The 18,527-nt window shown below is 48.7% G+C and overlaps 1 protein-coding gene across 2 annotated transcripts; it reads left to right on the top strand.

Moving 5' to 3' along the window:
• The first annotated feature begins 4,557 nt into the window (after window positions 1-4,557).
• ZIC3 (Zic family member 3) lies at window positions 4,558-15,088 on the top strand. 2 transcript variants are annotated; one of them, XM_060001943.1, is made up of 3 exons: window positions 4,558-5,608; window positions 6,728-6,891; window positions 14,939-15,088. In XM_060001943.1, exons 1-3 carry the CDS (start codon window positions 4,558-4,560, stop codon window positions 15,086-15,088), a joined length of 1,365 nt encoding a protein of 454 aa, XP_059857926.1. The 2 variants fall into 2 exon arrangements, with proteins under 2 accessions (XP_059857926.1, XP_059857925.1); XM_060001942.1 differs by lacking the exon at window positions 14,939-15,088 and adding an exon at window positions 7,712-8,324.
• The last annotated feature ends 3,439 nt before the right edge of the window (window positions 15,089-18,527 follow it).

Here is an 18,527-nt window from a genome sequence, read left to right as displayed (position 1 = left end):
TTATTGCGATTTGCAGTTTTTCTTTTAAAAAGATCTGGGACTCTGAAGAAAGGGTGGGGATTGATGTAAAGAAAGTGTCGTTTACCAGGGAAAAAAATTGCGAATAATGGTGAGTTTCAAGGACATGTTTCAACGAGAAACACTTTGTGCCTCGCTAGGAAGAGGCAGGGGCACCAAATTCAGCGTCTTGGAATAATTCCTTTCCTGGATTCAAAGATTCATTTATTGAAATAAATCAGGAAGCATTGGCAGAACGGAAATCCCCTTGCTGGGTTTAAAGGGTCTTTAAAATGTTGCGAGTGTTAGATTGCAAGTCTTTTCTAAATACAAAACAGAAGAAAAGACCGCAGTGTTTCCCTTGGACTTAAAATTGCTAGGTCTCCGACTTAGGATAATTTCATGTCCGCCACAGAAAATGTGTTTAGGAAGAAATTCCGCCCGATAGCACAACTGCTGTACATGTTTTGTTTTTTAGTAGGCTGGATTGAAGAGAAAAGTGCTGCGGAGTGGGGCTCTGGCTTGTATGGAGAAACCAGTTCGTCCCTACTGCCCCTCTGGACGTTCTGTTTCCCTCCTGCTTCTCCAAGATGGATCCTAAAATTCTGGCTCAAAAGCTTTGCTCGTTTGGCAATGATCAGTTTCTCTGATTTTATTTATTGCTTCAGATTTGGGCATGAAAATAAATCTTTTTCCTATTTACTGTTTGAACTCAGTGTGAGGGAAAGGATCCCATTATATTTCCTATCCGTACAGACATGTGGATATTTAGACCAGACCACATACAACTGGGGGACGCATAAAAGAGATTTATTGGTTAATTTACGCCGCCTAATACACATGTAAACCCCAGTAAGCCAAAGCTGCCGAGGGAGCCTCGGTTCTAGCGTAAAATAAGAACCACGACCCCTGGATTCCAGTCGCCCTGCCCTGCCCTGCCCTGCCCTGCCCAGGGATTCTTTCCTCTACCTGAGAAACGAAGAAACCAGAGCTTTCTTCTGCCTCGCCTCAGCCTGTGTGCAGAAAAAAACTTTTCTTCACTTGCCTCTTTCCGCCACGACTCTGCTCTCAGACTCAGCTCCCTAAAGCCCCCTGTCCCCCGAAGTTGTTCCCAGGGTCTCCTCCGAAAAGTGAGTTGAGGGGCGGCGGGCTGCAGGTAATCAGGAGAACTTTGCTTATTATTATTATTGCCCAACAGGAGTGGTTTGCTTTGCTGGGGGGGGGGGTGTTTTCTTTTGCAGCAATTGCTATATCTGGAGGTATTTCGCTTTCTATCGTGTTCCAAGGCTCAGGGTTCCCCTCCCCAAAAAGAAACCTCCACTCAGACCAACCGAAATAGAATTCGAAATGGCCTGCCTTTGCCCTGCTGCTCACATAGTCCCCAGCCTTGTCCTCTTGGGGGCATCGGGGGTCCCTGCGCCCCAACGAGCAACGACACCCCCTCAGAGTCGCACACTCGGGCTGGGCCGGGCTGCCCCAGGAAGGGCTCCACCGCCCGGGGTTTTGGCCTGGCTGAACCGCCTCAGGTCGGCCCCTTAACAAGCATCCCCCCTCCCCACTTCTCGGTTGATGACCTAATTGAATTATGCCTTTTTGTTCCTGGGACTACAGAGCACGTGCTGGAGGCAATTAATTATCGGAATGTGGCCATATCAAAACGGACACTGGGCACCGGGTAGGTCAGCGGCGGCGACATCCCCTGCCCTGCGCTCGGGACCCCTCCCCGCAAAGGGGCAGGCGAGGCTCCCTCGGCGCCCTCCTTCCTCGGCTCCACGTCCCGCTGCCAGCCCGGACTCCCAAACGCGCCGGGCCCCTGGTTCTCGGGGTACCTGGCGGGGCTCCCCGGAAACCCTCGCATCAGCGCTGGCCGGGTTAGGGCTCGGGAGTCGCCTCCTCCCCGCCCCAGAGCCCCGCTCTCCTCGGGGCTGGCGCCGGTAGGAAATCCAAACTTTTTCAGACCAACTGTGCGCCCAGGGTCCGTGGGGCTTGGTGGGAGGTGAAGAGAGGTAGAAGGAAGGGAGAATATTAAAGGGGGAAGGGGGAAGAAATGGGAAAAAGAAAGAAAAGCAATCATCCCTTTTTGTAAACCTGACTCCAGGGAATTCATTTGCATGATTTAGGCTTATTTGTTCTTCAGTGAACATTTCCTCCCCCCCGCCCCGCCCCCCCCCCGCAAAGAAACCCTCTGCTGAGCGGCACGGAAGCCAGTCTTGGAGAGCTGTTTTCAGTAGATGTAATAATTTAAGTCAGCAGTGAACTCACCTTCCAACCTGGGGAGAGAGCTGTGATGTAGAGGGAGAATTGGGGCGAGTTTGAAGGGAGGGGGTGACTACGTAAGTGCGCTACCGGCAGGGTTTCCCCCCAGAAAACTGGCAAAGAAAGAAGGTGAAGTCTTGACCAGGCCAGGCGGATTGGGGGGGCAGGAAGTGAAAGGCTGCAGTTATAAAGCGCTGCTTGAGGCGGTCTCGCCAAGCGCCTCTGAACTTGATCAGATGTTCGGTTTCCTACAGAGACATGGCGGCCAGGCTGTGAGGCTGCCTCAAGGCGCAGACTTTGGGGCTCGGCTCTCTTCGGGGTGTGACAATCACAGCCATCTTTCTCTCCGCCTTTTCTTTTCACTCTCACTCTCCTACAGTCTTCGCAAATGCCCTGCTGGACAAAAAATGAGTGGATTTATAGCCCTGTCTGAACCTGCTCATTATGTCCAGAAAGACCTCGCACCAGACAGGAGAGGGGACAGTGATCCCACACACAACCCTGGAAAGTCAATCCTTAAGGGTAAGAAGTTCCCGAGGTCACTATATGCTTCTCCAGGTAGGAGTAGAAGAGGGCAAAGCCTTGGCAGTTCAGAGGGAAGAAAATTCCACCTCACGATCCCCATTCCCGCCCCCCACTTTTGCATTTGAAAATGTTGAGAATTCGAAGCTGTTTAGCCCTGTGGTTTGAAAATGGCACTGATCCTGTGTGTGTCTAGTGAGTTTGCTGTGTAGTGTGCATGTTTGGTGTGCACAGGCTAAGTGTGCACTGTGCATGTTTAGTATTTGTGCTTCTGTGTGTTTGCTGTTACGTGCGTGTGTTTATCCTGTTGTGTGTTTAATTTGTTGTGTGCCTGTTTACTGTTTTATGTGTAGTTTGTTGTGTTACTGGGTTGTGTGTACTTACTGTCGCTAGTTGTGTGTGTTTAGTGTGGTGTGTGTGAGCTTACTGTGTTATATGTGTTCGCCGTCTTATGCCTGGTGTGTCGTGTGGGGGGGGGATGGCGGGGACAGTGGTGGGAACAGTATACTACAGCCACGACTCACAAACCAGAGTCAATGCGCGGCTCAGACGGAAGTAAGGGAGATGGCTCTAACTGTAACCATTTCTCCTCCTTCGGGCCTCGGCCGGCCGGCAGCACCTTCGGTCACAGACGGCGAGCTGGCCGACCTGGGTCCGGGCTCTCGGGGACATCAGGGCCCACCGTGGCGCGTGAGGAGGACGCGGCTAATGGGCCGCGAGGGTGGAACTGTTGTTCTCGCCCCGGGATCCGCGCCCTTAGGCCGCGGAAGGGGCACATTCTCTTGGCGTTGAGTTGGAGCGGGCCAAGCGGGGCTGGACGTCCAGCGCCGCGCCGACGGTGGGAACGATCCTCGCGCGGCAAAGAGTTCATTTGGCCAAAGCGGGTAAAGCTTGCCCGAGGGGTGCTCGCCCGCTTCTGGCGGGAGGGAAGCCAGGGAGAGGCCCTGGCTCCGCCCTGCCGGTCGCCAGCTTGAGCCTGGCTCCAGTTCCCCACGGCAGCGCCAGCCCCGCGGAGCCCACTCGCGGGCGCCCGGCCGCCGCCGCCTCACCTGCCAGGCTCCCGGCCACGGCCCAATCAGCGGCGGCCGCTGGGCCGCGGCTGCCATGTTCCCCGCTCCAAGCTGCCAATCAGTGTGGCGACAGCCAATAGGCTGCGGGGCCGGGGGTCAGGTGACCGCGGGCCAGCTGGCTCCCCATTGGCCCTCGCCGCGCGGCCTCCCGCTCGGTTTATGTGAGAGGAGTGAGTGAGTGACTTTATCAGTCCAAGGACATTACTCTGGAGGCGAAGAGGCTGGGACTGGCGCGGCGAGCCGCGAGGACCGAGCCTGCCTCCTGCCCGCCGGCCGCGAGCTGGCTCTGCTTCTAAGCGCAGTCTAGCCGTGAGGCCCGTGCCGAGGGAGCCTCCTGGCCCCGCGGTTGTGCGCTCTCGGGGAGAGGAGGGGTGCCCCGGACAGGATTGGCAAACTCCGCCCTCCACTTATTATTTTGCTTATTTTTCTTTGTGCGCGCTTGTTAGTTTGTTAAACCAGATCTAGTCCCAGAGTCTTTTCTCCTCCCTTCTCCCCCCTCCTCCCCCCTCCAGGTCCTTCTACTTCCCCTCCTCCCTCCTATCCCTCTGCAGGAGACTCGCAGCGACGGAAAGTTGCAGCCCCTGGTACTGCCTTGGGGGTCTCCCGACAGTGTCCAACCGCCTCCACCCCTCTCCGACTGCGACACTTCGGAGATCTCCTTCGCCCGCACCCTCGTTTCAGCCGGATCGCTGGTGACCAGAACGCCCCACCCATGACGATGCTCCTGGACGGAGGCCCGCAGTTCCCCGGGCTGGGAGTGGGCAGCTTCGGCGCGCCGCGCCACCACGAGATGCCCAACCGCGAGCCGGCGGGCATTGGGCTGAATCCCTTCGGGGACTCGCCCCACGCCGCCGCCGCCGCCGCTGCCTTCAAGCTGAGCCCCGCCGCGGCTCACGATCTGTCTTCCGGCCAGAGCTCGGCGTTCACGCCGCAGGGTTCGGGTTACGCCAACGCCCTGGGCCATCATCACCACCACCATCACCACCATCACCACGCCGGCCAGGTGCCCAGCTACGGCGGTGCCGCCTCCGCCGCCTTCAACTCCACTCGCGACTTTCTGTTCCGCCAGCGCGGCTCTGGGCTCGGCGAGGCGGCCTCGGGTGGCGGGCAGCACGGGCTCTTCGCCGGCTCGGCGAGCAGCCTGCACGCTCCGGCTGGCATTCCTGAGCCCCCTGGCTACCTGCTCTTCCCCGGGCTGCACGAGCAGGGCGCCGGTCACCCGTCGCCCACCGGGCACGTGGACAACAACCAGGTCCACCTGGGGCTGCGCGGAGAGCTGTTCGGCCGCGCCGACCCGTACCGCCCGGTGGCCAGCCCGCGCACGGACCCCTACACGGCCGGCGCGCAGTTCCCTAACTACAGCCCCATGAACATGAACATGGGCGTGAACGTGGCGGCCCACCACGGGCCCGGCGCCTTCTTCCGTTACATGCGGCAGCCCATCAAGCAGGAGCTGTCGTGCAAGTGGATCGACGAGGCTCAGCTGAGCCGGCCCAAGAAGAGCTGCGACCGGACCTTCAGCACCATGCACGAGTTGGTGACACACGTCACCATGGAGCATGTGGGGGGACCGGAGCAGAACAACCACGTCTGCTACTGGGAGGAGTGCCCCCGCGAGGGCAAGTCCTTCAAGGCGAAGTACAAACTGGTCAATCACATTCGGGTGCACACGGGCGAGAAGCCCTTCCCTTGCCCCTTCCCAGGCTGCGGGAAGATCTTTGCCCGCTCCGAGAACCTCAAGATCCACAAGAGGACCCACACAGGTAAGGGGGAGGGCGGGAGGGCGGGCGCGGGGTCCGCCGCGGCACCGCGCCACGAAGCCGACTTTCAGCGCGAGGGAGCGAGGGGTGGCGGCGAGAGAGAGGGGCGGCGCCCCGCCGGGGCCGCTCGAAAAAGTAGCGCTGTCACTGTCCCTCCACCTCTCGCCTTCCCCGCCCCGCGGCGCTTTTGCCCAGTTCTAGCTTCCCGGGCAGACGGCTCTGCGGTCTCAGGAACTAATTGGAACCTTCTCGCGCCCAGGAACAAACTGGCGCCGCCTCTTTTTGTCTCTTTCTGGGTTACTATGAAGGGACTCCGAACGTGTGGAGAGGAATTGCTTACAAGCGACTTAGTCTCGGCGCACAGTCGGGGGAGGCAACCATAGAAATGCTAATGAAAACTAACTTTCGGTTACTTCCGCTCTTTTTTACCATTGATTGGCACATCTCCTAATTAAATGATACTTTTGTCAAACTATTTTTATTTGGAGTTCCAGGTTCAATTCAGTCCTCCGGGAGGAAAGTTAAAGTAGAAAAGGCACCACAGTTTCGTGGCTTGTTCAGAGCATCTTGTAAAACTGTCCGGAGCCCCTGGATTTATGTAGTTTTCCCTTTTCGAACGTTAAGTACGACGACCCAAGCTTTTTAATACTGGGCTTAGCAAAACCGCTGCATTTGAAAGAGGCAAATTAAAAGGTACAAAGGAGGAACTAAAAGGGATTGTCCCGTCCCCGGTCCATTGTCCCGCCCAGCCTTGGCTGCAACGCCGAGATATCGGCGGAACGGGGCTGCGCTTGGAGGCCCCGGGCCGGGTAGGGGGGTACCGCTACTCAGGGGCAACTTTGGAGGAGCCAGGGGCTTTCCATCCCGCGCGAGAACAAAGGGCCGGGCAGGTTCTGGGCCGGCCCTGCCCCACCCCCGCCCCCGACCACCACTCCCCACCCCAGCAGGCTCAACCCGCGCTCTCCATTTTTCACCAGGGAAAAGAGATGCTACAGCCGCCCCCAGTCGGCGCTCCCTCTCGGGAGGGAGGACCGCCGGACGCTCTGTCTCCCGCTGCTCGGCCCAAGGAAGCTCGCGGCCCCTGACCATATTTACCCCCCTTTGCGTTTCTGCCTTCTGCAGGTGAGAAACCTTTCAAATGTGAATTTGAAGGCTGTGACAGACGCTTTGCCAACAGCAGCGACCGCAAGAAGCACATGCATGTGCACACCTCGGACAAGCCCTATATCTGCAAAGTGTGCGACAAGTCCTACACGCACCCGAGCTCCCTGCGCAAGCACATGAAGGTAATTACCTCTTTATTAGCGGTCGGCGGTTTATAAACACTCGGCCCGACACCGGGTCGCGGAACGGAAGCGCCTGCGCTGCCAACCCTGTATCTTCCACGTTAAATCCGATTTGCTCCAGCGTTGACACCTTGAACCCATTTTGGGGACCCGGAGGGGGGCGGGGGAGAGCACAGTGGGGAGGAGGAGGGAGCGGAGGGAACAATCAGTTGTTTACTGGGAAGCTCTAACCGAGCTCGCCAGGGCTGGAGGTCTCAGTGGCCGCCTCTACCCGGCTCAGCCCGCGGTGGGAACCGAGAGTGCCCGCGCCGAACCCGGGGGCGGGTGGTTCATTCCCTCTTCGGCTTTCGGTAAAACAATAGGGCCGAGGAGCGCGGTGGGATTCCCACGCATTTGTCTGAGACCTCGCAGCGCCCAGGGCGCCCGTGCCACCTTTCTCTGTACCTGCTTTCCCAAGCCAAAGCGGGCTTGGCGAAACCTGGGCCCGGAGTATTTTGTAGGGCCCCAAAGACTACGTGCTTACCCCGCTCCATCCGCGGAGAAAGCATTTCTGAAGGGGCATGAATAAATCAGAGTGCTTTATTTCTTTTCCATAATGCCAGTCTTAGGACTCAGACTGTTTTGTTGGTGAACATCTTGGGGTTTTCTAGACATCGGTAATGTGGAAATTAAAAACAAAACCCCCAAATCAGCAGCATTTCTCTTTTAAGTGGGTCACTGGGCGGTCTTGCTCTTACAGTGCTCTAATTCTGCTCTTGTTTTTGCTTGCACAATGCCAGTTGGAATTATATTCATTATAATATATACATGTTAATTTTAGGTTCATGAATCTCAAGGGTCAGATTCCTCCCCTGCTGCCAGTTCAGGCTATGAATCTTCCACTCCACCCGCTATAGCTTCTGCAAACAGTAAAGATACCACTAAAACCCCTTCTGCAGTTCAAACTAGCACCAGCCACAACCCTGGACTTCCTCCCAATTTTAACGAATGGTACGTCTGAGGACAAACACAAACACAAACCCTGTTAACCATAGAATGGACCAAACGCATTTAAAAAAGAAAACTGAGACCAATCAGATGGAAATGGAGTTTTAAGGCAAGAGGCCATACATAGGGCTACATCTTGTTAATTGCAATTGTCCAGGAAGGTTTTGGGGCAAGATCCCAAAGTAGCCATGCCCTTTTTTCTCAGGATTAGAAAATATGTTTTGGCATTTGAAGGATTAAAAAAAAAATCTTCTCACTGCTTTTTCCTCCCTTTTCTCTTGCTCTCTGCTCACCCCATCCCTAAATGCCTTCAGTTCATTTTAACTCTTGTCCTGTTTCCTGAGAGGAAGTTATAGAAGGCTTATTGGTGGTGGTGGTGGTGATGTTAAAACTGATGGAAAAATCTTCGCCTTAGTGGTGATTGTTTAAACTCTCACAGTCTTAAACCGTGCCAAAGTCCTGTTATGTCTTGAACTTTTCCTCAAAGCATTACACTTGTGAATGTATTTTTGTCTAATGGGGTCGAAACTGTTGTTCAGTATTTTTTCAGGCTGAGGATGTGATGTTACTCTACACAGATTGTGACGTTTAGTATACAGTTGCCTTTTGTAATAACTTTTTTTTTTGTAAATACATATCCATTGATGCCATATTTATCGTTTGTAATTTAATTATTGCTACAAGTGCCGGGAACTGAACAATATTTATGGAAAATGTTTTCTAACAAATTCTGTACAGCTTTTGATTATAACCGCTTTAGCATTAAATTTTATTGTTTTGAAAGAACACAATTTACAATTTTTGAACCACTGACTCCTTTCTCTTGTTTTGTAACAGCCTCCTTCTACAAAGAGGAGACGAGAGCAAATGAAACTTGTTTGTTGGTATTTATAACTCACTCAGATCCCTTTTTTAATTGTTAAATTATTTTTCTATTGCAGTATAGATTCTTTACAGTGTCAGTTTCCATCTGGGAAGACCCTCCTTTCTTTATCTCTAGCTCAGATGGTTGTTTAACTGCGAGTTTAAATGTGTTTGTCCTGGATTTTCGGCATGCAAATCAAGTATTACTGATCAATTCAGTTAGTGGCCATGACATCTCAATCTTGTACTTCAAAGACTGAGAAGCTGGATTTAATCATCCCTGCCCTACATATATAAACATAAGGTAACCTAATGAGTTTTCTGTCCCTTAGTTTTTTTTTTATTATCTTGCATAAAAATGAACATTGCGGCAAGATGCATGTCTGTCTATTCTATTGAGAGATCACCCATATACCTATATATGTTTGTATCTATGACGTATCTAATCTGCCTGTCAAATCTATCTATCTATATATTTTCAAAAGTAAGCATATGTCTGAAACAGTGGTGATGAGTAAGGCCAGTCGAGCCGTGCTTACTTATGTTTAAAGTGCTTCTTAAAAGAACCATAGTCCATTTACAATTTTGGAAGGCAAAGGCTGGTTTGTTTTGCTGTATATAGTTCAATTCGTAATTATCACAATTATTCATAACATTTTTATAGCGGTGTAATAACTGCAGCGGTTCTGAAATATTATGGAAAGAAAAAACATTTGCAAAATATGTATTTTTAAAGTTCATGGTTTGTAGGCAAAGATGTTAAGAGCATTGTTTCCATTAAAATCAATAACAATGAAAAATGGTTGTTTGCTTTGTGATAAAATATTAACAATCCATTTAATCTTCAGCGAAGCAACTCATTTGGACAAACAGTTCTCTTACAGTTATATGAAAAAGAAAGTGATTGCTATTTTGGGGGGGGTGGAGTGGGTAGAGTACTGAGAGAGGTTTTTTTTGTTTTTTTACTAATTTAGGGTGCTGTTTAATATTGAGAGCCCAATCTCTTCATGAATAACCAACTTGCAAATCAGCAAATAGAATGGTGGAGATAAGGAATTGTGAAGAATTTAGAAATGTAATGAATAGGCCAAGTACCTCCTTCTCTTGAAGGGGCAGTGCTCTAGGATTTTTGGTGGCAGTCAGTTTGGTATTATACATAATCATTTTGAATTCTAGAATTTTGTTTATTGTTCTTTTTGAAGAAATAAAGTCTTGGCACATCTATTTATAACTTTTTGTATTTGGTGCCTGATTTTCTTCCATGTTCAAATAAATCGACCTTAAATTGAAATGCTCAGAGAAGTTCTGATGATTAAACGAAACTTTGATTCCCTGGACACAGTTGAAGCAGTGTATTTTAAGTTATCTACTGATCTTTGTCAACAGTTAATTATTGACAGTTTCTAATTGCAAAATGCTTTGGATGCGATTTTTTGTTTGTGGAGAATGCGTTTTTTTGCACTTTCCTCCACCAATAGGCAAGGCAAGGGTCTGAATGCCATGAACGGATTGGGATGACTTCACAAGTGATGAGCAGGTAACCTGGTCAATCTACCACTCCTAGCCCAGACATTCCAATCTTGACCTTGACATTGAGGGTGCTGGACCAAATTCCTATTTCAGGATTTTTCCTTCACTTCAAACCAGAGACCATTTAAAATGCTCAGCAAGTTTTCAGAAAGTGCATACTCATAAGATTGGCTCTAAATGTGTTCCAACTGAAGTCTAAATAATGTTTTTCTTCCGAAATATGCATCTAACTTCCACAGTTTACTGTTTTCTCTATGAATTCCCTCTCCACCCCCAATGTAACCTAACCTTAAATGGCAGTAGAATGATGGGTTGGTTGAAAGATTATTTCAGAAACTTGCTTCCCCCACCCCTCCGCATTAAATATATTAAACATCTCCTTAGGACACAAAGAAGAGTTTGCTCTTTCTTTACTAGGCTTGAAATTACTCTACCATAAAAATTTACAGTAGAGCGTTGTGTCCTAAGAGGGGAAGATGCCAATGAACAATGATGATAACCTATATTAAGATAATGTAAAAGTTTTGCCCCTCTACATGATTTCCTCTAATCTGGGTGTAGCATCATATTTCTCAAATAGTCTATCCCTATGCCCTTGTCACTTGTTGCAAAGAAAAGTTTACGTTAGTAGAAAACTTTTCACAGATATTCTTCCTATAATCTGACTCTGGGAGTGCACATTGACATTCTTGAATTTTCAGTAAATACCTTAAAGAATACGCACCCCCCACCCCCCAACAAAAAAACCTTGTAGCCCTAAAGATAGATCAGCTGGAAACCATGAATGTCAGCTGGGTTCTTCGTAATCGACCTGTTATTTTACTTCTTGCACCTGGTAAGACCTTTGCGAAAAGTCCATCTTTTCCAAAATGGGTGGTTTAGTTTAAGATTTCCACGTTGGGTGGGGAAGGGGAAGGGGAAGGTGTCTATTTCCACGCAGACATAAGTCTGGACTTCATCCAGCTTGGAAGGTTAAAGATCAGGGTCCAGGCTAAGCAGGGCAGTCGGTCTTAGCTACTGCGGAGGTTGGAGAGTTAGCAGGGACCTCCTCCGTTCACAAAGCCTCCCAGGAAAGTTGTGTTCAGGACTTCCTCGCCCCTCCCCCCCTCCGCGCTGCCTGCTGTCTCCTCGCCTCTTCGCCCCTGGCTCCTTCTCCTCCCCTTATAAAACCCCCCAAACAAACGAAAAAAGTCTAAGGGCCTCTTTCCACTTAAGTTTCTGAAAGAATCGCTACCGGCGTGCTCATCCCCTGAAGCGCGGGATCTCCGCCCGGCAGCTAGGCTGGTTTTCTCTCGGGCTGTCTGCCCCCTCGGGGCTCAAGTCTAGTCAGGCTTTGCCCCGGGACGAGGCCAGGCGTTGCGAAAGTCAGGGCTCCCGCTCGGGGTCCCTGTACACACACCAAGTTCTTGCAAGGCCCGTTCGAAGCTGGGGCCGGGAGGAGGGGACCTCATTTCCTAGGGTCAATTCTCTCGCGGTCTCGGCCAGCTGACCCTTTGACCTCCACCTACAGGGCCCTTGGCGGCCGTAAGCCGGCGGTCGCCCGGGCTCCGAGGACGCTTCGCGCCCCGTCGCCTTCCCGGCCTCATTAGGCCGGCGGGGCTGTAAAGCAGGAATCAGCCGCTACCTAATCCGGACCTGGGGTCAATACGAGCCCAAACAATGGTGAGCTCCGATGGCCACAGCGCAGGGCTGGCCGCAAACTTTGTGTTCCATTCATTTTCTTAAGGCGGTGCGGTGGGATGGGGGAGGGAGGGAGGTACTCGCACGCCCGAAGGCCGATACCGGCGCCCGGGGCTCCTAAGCGAGAGTTCTCGCGCTCGGCCCTCCCGGTCTCGTCGCCGCGCCAGGGTTTTGGAGCGGGTGGCAAGGCTCGGGGCCTGGTTGGCGGCCCGCGCGAGGGCCCAGGGGCGGCCCCCGCGCCAAGAACAGACTTTGAAGTGGGTTTTTAGCGCGCACGTGTGAGAGCCGCGCCGAGGCTGGAGCGGTGACCCGCTGGGAGGAAAGAGTAGGCTCCGGCCCGGGCCCCAACCCCTCCCCCGCTCCCCGTCGCTCCGGCCTTTTCAAGCCGCGGCCGGGAGCCCGCCGGCCTCCCCCGCCCGCCCCCACGCCTGCTCCCGAGCCCGCGCCGCGCGCAGGCGCACAGCCGGCAGCCGTCGAGTCGGGTTTCGCTGCGAGGGGCGGCGGGGGAGAGTTGAAAGCGGCTTTGCAGCGCCGCGGCCTCGGCCGGGCCGGGCCGGGAGGGGGGCGGAGGGGAGGGCTGGTTTTGGGGGCGGCTCTCGGGTCAGGAACATGGCGGCCGGATGCGAACCCCCGCGGAGCGCAGCAAAGCGCTGACTGCGGGCTGCCGAACTGTTGTGTGGTTTCAACTCCCTTGTTATTCCTCGGCTAGGAGCGCCTCGCGGGAGAATGTAGGTCGTGGCGGCCGAGCGCAAAATTGTTTAAAAAAAAAAACAAAAAACGGAAGCGAAGAAGTTCTTCCAGGGCATACTGGGCGTGGGAAGTTGGCGAGTCTTCTGGGGGCTGGGGTTCCCGGGGTGGGGGGCGGCTTGGACCTGAAACCCACTCGAGGCCGCCACTCCCTCCAGTCCCGACTGAAATCGTTTCTCCCGGGCCCTCTGGGGTGGGGGATGCCATTTTGAGCTTCGTGACCGTGTCGGGATCCCCCAGCACCTTCGAGTCTCGAAATGCCAAGGAGTGGACACTGTTCTCTTCCAGGACAATGGCGGGGCTCGTGAGCGGAGCACGGAGGCACCGTTTCCAAACCAAATGCCCTGGATTAGCGACACGGATGTGCCATTGCGATTTCGAACCCTACACTTTCCTCAGGCCCCGTTTTCTGCATATCTCATTTAAACGCGGACCTATGAAAAACAGTACTGTGTACGCTTTTGTGTGTGCTGTAACAGCTGGTGGTCTAACGAAAAAAAGAAAAAAAAAAAAGGCCACAATTCCGAAAACTTTCATTCAGCTTTTGCTTAACTGCCTTAATACTGGCGTGTGAAAGAACCCCTGGTAGCTCTGGGATCTCGAGTCCGTGTTTTCTCTGCAGAAAAATGTTGCAGATTCGCCTTCAGATGTCTTTCGTGAGGAAAAAACAATGTGGGGTTTTAAAAATGTAGTCATTGACCCCCGTCTCCTCTAGAAAAATAAGCGGCACGAATTCTTTCAGGTTGCGTCTTCGTGGAGGCCAGCAGCTAAACGAAAAGACAGCCTACTGGGGCTGCCCGCTGTCGAGTATTTGGGCTCCTGAAGGTGTGGGGCAGCTCCCGTGGGCCACCTTGGGAAGGGCCCCAGGTGGGTGGGCAGGTCATTAGCAAAGCTGGCTCAGATTTGGGGGAAAACTACAAAACAGTGCCTTTATCTGCAGAGAACAATTGATGGGGTTGTCTTTCCTCCTTTTCAGTGCACAAAGAAGACGGCTTTGGAGCAAGAATTTGGAATATGCATTTAAGTTGTCGCGCTTTGCATTGGAAACCCGTGGGCAATTAAAATAAGCCTGCCTTGTAGTGTTTTCTGTCCTTTTCTTATGTGTGGTTTCTGCAAGTCAAAGGGGCTGGAGTCCCTTCTGCAGTTTGGAAACTTGTTTTGAAATTGCCACCAAACAGATTTTTCCCCCTTTGGGTGAAGTTTCCTTACAGGGCTCAGCCACTTCACCCCACCCCCGGACTGGAATAGAGTGTTGACATCTTTGAGAGATCAAAGGGAGTAGATGGTGCTTGCTGTATACTTTATTTTTTCATGCTGTAGTTTGAACCCTGAGGTTTGAGCTTTTTCCTGGTTAAATCTCTTGGTACCAAAAGTGTGGCAAATGAAAAGTTCATTAACTTGAAAAATCTTTAGCCCATGGGTAGGCAGTTTGTCTCTGAGAACTGCAGCGCCCAGATTGTCTCTAAGGTTGACTTTAAAATCAAGCTAAAGATGCACTGGTGAACGATCTCCCCTGGATACCTGTGGTGTGCTTTGGGTCATTTGATATGGTAAAACTGTGGTTGATTTTCATAGGGGTTATGTGAATGGAATTTCTGCAAAGCTTGACAAGTGATAAATTGGTAGAACTCTTATATTTGTTTGAATGACAACTCCAAAGGGCACTGCTTTTCCCACTGAGGTTTGGTTTCTACCATAACTATTGAAATTTACAGCTTGAAAAACTAAGTTTGCAGGAAGCATTTAAAGGGGGGAGTGTTCAGAGCACTTGGACTGATAGTAACTTAACACAGGAGCAAAACTTTTTTGAATAAGATTCCTGTTGCCAAGAATCTGTTAAAACTAAAGAAAGTATATTTCTTTAAAAATCATCTAATAGAGCAAACAATTTTGTATATTTTTAATGTGATGACAGTTCAGCCCATTTACTGATCTGATTGAATAGAGAAACGTGAGCTCTATAGTAACTATAAAAATAGCCTTCACCAGCTGGCAAGTTTCTAATGTTCTCTAATAAGATGTGTATGTTGTCTAATGTGTTTTATTAAAACACAACCTATGTAAAGACCATACCTTTGATACCTTTGAACATGAGGTATTAAAAATAAAGGATTCCATCGTGTTTTATTATAAGCTAGCATTTAAAATGACATATCCAGTAATGTTTTATGAAATTTTTCTAAGAGTAAATGTAGCTTGTTTTGACCTATCTGCAGTTCACTTTTTGTTTTTTTGCCAGTGTTGTCCTGCTTGGTATCCGGGACAGTCTCTAATTCCTGATGAAGAACTTGATACTGACGTTGGTATGCAGCAGCCAGCCCTCCATAACACTACCTATCCTAAATGCAGGGTTAATGCCGAACCTACTGTGCAAGAAATGATTTACTGATGAGGTTTCAAAGAAAACCACATCAATTTGGATGTCTGTTACCTTGAAGTGATCATTTTAAGAGTAGTAGCTTCTTCCCTAGGTATAAAAAGACCATTTTCTTCTTTTGGTGTATTTCATTCTGTGTTGAGCAATCATTTGTGAAATGAAAAAGCAAAAAAGCACCCCCCACACACACACACTCCCCCAGCCAATTTAGGATCATAAACGGGAAGATGGAGGTGAAGACTAGCCTAATCCATAACCCAGTGCGTATTATCTCATACATTGTGTTGACCTTGTTGAAAATCTCTTTCAAATATCTGCATTCCACATGTAGAACTAAAGTGTTTAAAACTAGAAATATGAATGCTTGTTTTGTTAATTTCCTATGTTTGTGTTCAAAAAGCAATATCTAGGATCTCTACAATTGTTGTTTGACTTAAATAAAACCATTTAAATTATTTTTTGTGATTATTTTATTACAGTGACAACTATAGCCCCTAAATAACCTTGATTAACCTGTTGAATTGGGACAATTTATATTCTATTCACATTTTTCATGATATACCTTGGCTTTCACTGAGCAATAAACTTGGGGAAAAAAACCCACTGAACAAACTCCAACCAACTGTTTTGAGCTCACAGTGTTTTCCCAGAGGGACTCAGGGCCAGGTGCTGGGGAGGTCAGGGGAAGAATTCAGAGTCAAGGATTGAATGGGATGATTAGAAGGAAGAACTGGAGGTAGGACTTTGGAGAGAAAAGAGCATTTGAACACCGCTATTTGGGTGAGAAAGAGAGGGAAAGACAAAGCCGAAAATAACCTTAAAGGAGAAAGGAGGGCCTCTGGAAAGGGGACATTGCAGCATAGCACATTACATGTACATTATTCAGAAGCTCCAAAGTGGTTCTTGGGGCAGACAACTTGGCAACCATTGATTAGAACACTTATAGAATCATGGAATATAGGTGTTATTAAAGCACAAGTTGTCGTTAATTAACTGTAGTGCTAGAGAAGATGAAGACACTTCAGAGAAATTCTTCGAACTCCAGATACTTGATTTCTCATTTTACATTTAACATCTGTAATCTAATGTAATCTGTGAGTGGCCATCATTCTATCTATTTGACGTGATTATGCCATGATGAGGTATTGTAAAACTGCGGACTGATAGAGTATATTGCTATTGGTTCTTTAGATCCAGTTTTATTAAAATTTCTGCTAAGTAGACTGATGATACTATAATTTTTTAAGTAGAGGGGAAAACTGCTCATCTCCCTCTGATTTTTGCTGTTCATTTACATCAAGAGTAGGCACACAGGCCGGTCAAGAAAGACTATGGTTCTTTGATTCTTAGCTCCCTAGAACTTGACATTCTTATATCCCCCCAGAGATATGTTGGTAGAATTTTTTGTTTTGTTTTTGTTTTTAAGAACAAGAACTGCGTTCTTTCAGACAGGCAGTGGAGTGTTATAATGGGATTATTAAAAAAGCCCTTGGAAAGGTAAACTACCAAGTTGTGCATGAGCCAGCTGCACTATGATAATAATACCTCCTAGGGTTATTCTAAGGATTAAACAAGAACATGTCCATAAAGAGCCTGGCACAGAGTAGGCCCTGGACAAATGTTAATTCGCTTCTTTTCCTCTTGCAGGTAGCTATTGTTTCATTGCTTTGGGGTAGTTTCCTATTTTTAATATTATGGAATATTTTACTAAAAACAGTGATTTGTACTGGGGTGCAAATTAATGCAGTTTTCAGACAATAGATGGAGAGTTAGGGCATATAAGAAATACTGCATTTCATAAGCATAATCACTAGATCAGGCATATGGGTTTATGAACATAGCTATGAATATTGAAACACATAAAATTAAAATGTTATTAAATGCCTGTTGTTCATTATCTTCCGATGAATACACTTATTCTTAGATTAAAAATAAGTTGTGTGCTTAAAAATCTGTAAACATAGTCATTTAATGGTTTACTTTTAATTTGACACAATTTTTACTCGAGGCAACACCTTCTTACTATATGTAAATTAAATGACAATTTTACAATGTGAAAATTGGCATTCACATTTAAGGATAAGATTAAATCTCGTGGTGTCTTAAATTATTCAGTTTCCCCGTACTAAATTTATGCTAGTATTGTGCGGGTGTGACTATAGAGGAATGAGACTGATTTTCTTGTGGGGCTTGGAAGCTAGCTCTGAAGGCAGTTCCCAAAGAGGAGTCCCCGAAATGTTTTGACCAATGTCAGCATCCTTAGAATAAGTTTATGGACTCCCTAGGTGATGGCCTCACTTCAGTTTGTTACAAAACAAACATCAGCCCCCAGTCATTACTTTACAGCCATACTTTTGGTTTTACTATGTTTTTAAAGGGTACCCTGATTATTTTATGTTAATAAAATTGAGGCTTAAATGAAAGTGTAGAAATCCTCTATTATCGCATGATGAAATGTATTTTTTCTCAGCATACGTCTATTTATGCGGTAAAACAAGACAAAAACACCCACACACTAAGCTCTTCCCAGATGAACTGGTCTGAGTGGGAAGTATTTCCTTCCCACTGATTTTGGGGGCTTGGAGCTTCCCTGAGAGGCTGTACTGCTAAATGTTAATGGTTTTTGTACGGAGGCCTGGGGGACTTTTCATTATTCCTTTTTTCACCGGTTTATCACCTTTGTCTATTTCTTTCTTCTTGACGCTGCCCTATTAAAAGCGGGGGTCCGCCGTGGTGTTAATGTTATTTTGCGTATTGGTTGTTTGTCAGCAAGTAGGAGCAAGGTTATATTAAATGACCAGTTTGAAAACTGATGTCTAGTGCAGTGCTGTAGTGCCTCCGGTGGCCGGATCCTCCTATAGGTGAGATCACTCTGGAGTCCGAAAATCAAGTCGCTCAGTACAGCCTTTTCCTATAGAACCGGGAAGGGGGGTGGGGGCGGGCAGGAGAACACCCTCTTATGTTCTTAGAAAAGAATCTAAGTTCCTGCTCCTATTTGTGTGTGTGTGTGTGTGTGTGTGTGTGTGTGTGTGTGTGTGTGTGTGTGTGTGTGTGTGTGTTTTGTACTCTGGGGGGAAAAAGTCCATTTTAAAAAAATTGGGTCATCAAAAACTTCATTGAAGAAATGAGAAAAATGTTATTGCCAATGATTCCCTCTGTAAATGTCCCAGAGTCGATAATAGGAGGCTATTTGTAGTACAGCTAAATAAATGTATTTTAACATCTTGATATAAATCCAGTGCATGGAAATTGCTTACAAATGATTCACTAATGTTACCCAGCCAGAACTTACACGGAAAAGCTACACTCATATTCTATTTTTGCAGCTAATCATCCGCAGAGTATGTAATTGGTTGGGCCAGCTGATAACATATTTTTGGCGACTTCACTCTTCTTTACAAAAATATTTAGCCAGGGTATCCACTGAGATGTGACATCTTATTGGTTGTGG

Source organism: Delphinus delphis, chromosome X, assembly GCF_949987515.2.
Source record: "Delphinus delphis chromosome X, mDelDel1.2, whole genome shotgun sequence".
NCBI lineage: Eukaryota > Metazoa > Chordata > Mammalia > Artiodactyla > Delphinidae > Delphinus > Delphinus delphis.
Note: the sequence above shows the minus strand (reverse complement) of the source record. Positions and strands in the feature narration are given on the sequence as shown.

Excerpts from the sequence above, each read along its gene's own strand:
- ZIC3 (XM_060001942.1), top strand. The coding sequence starts at position 4,558 with ATGACGATGCTCCTGGACGGAGGCCCGCAGTTCCCCGGGCTGGGAGTG. Across the intron at positions 5,609-6,727 it reads CCACAAGAGGACCCACACAG|GTGAGAAACCTTTCAAATGT; the intron begins GTAAGGGGGAGG and ends TGCCTTCTGCAG. Across the intron at positions 6,892-7,711 it reads CCCTGCGCAAGCACATGAAG|GTTCATGAATCTCAAGGGTC; the intron begins GTAATTACCTCT and ends TGTTAATTTTAG.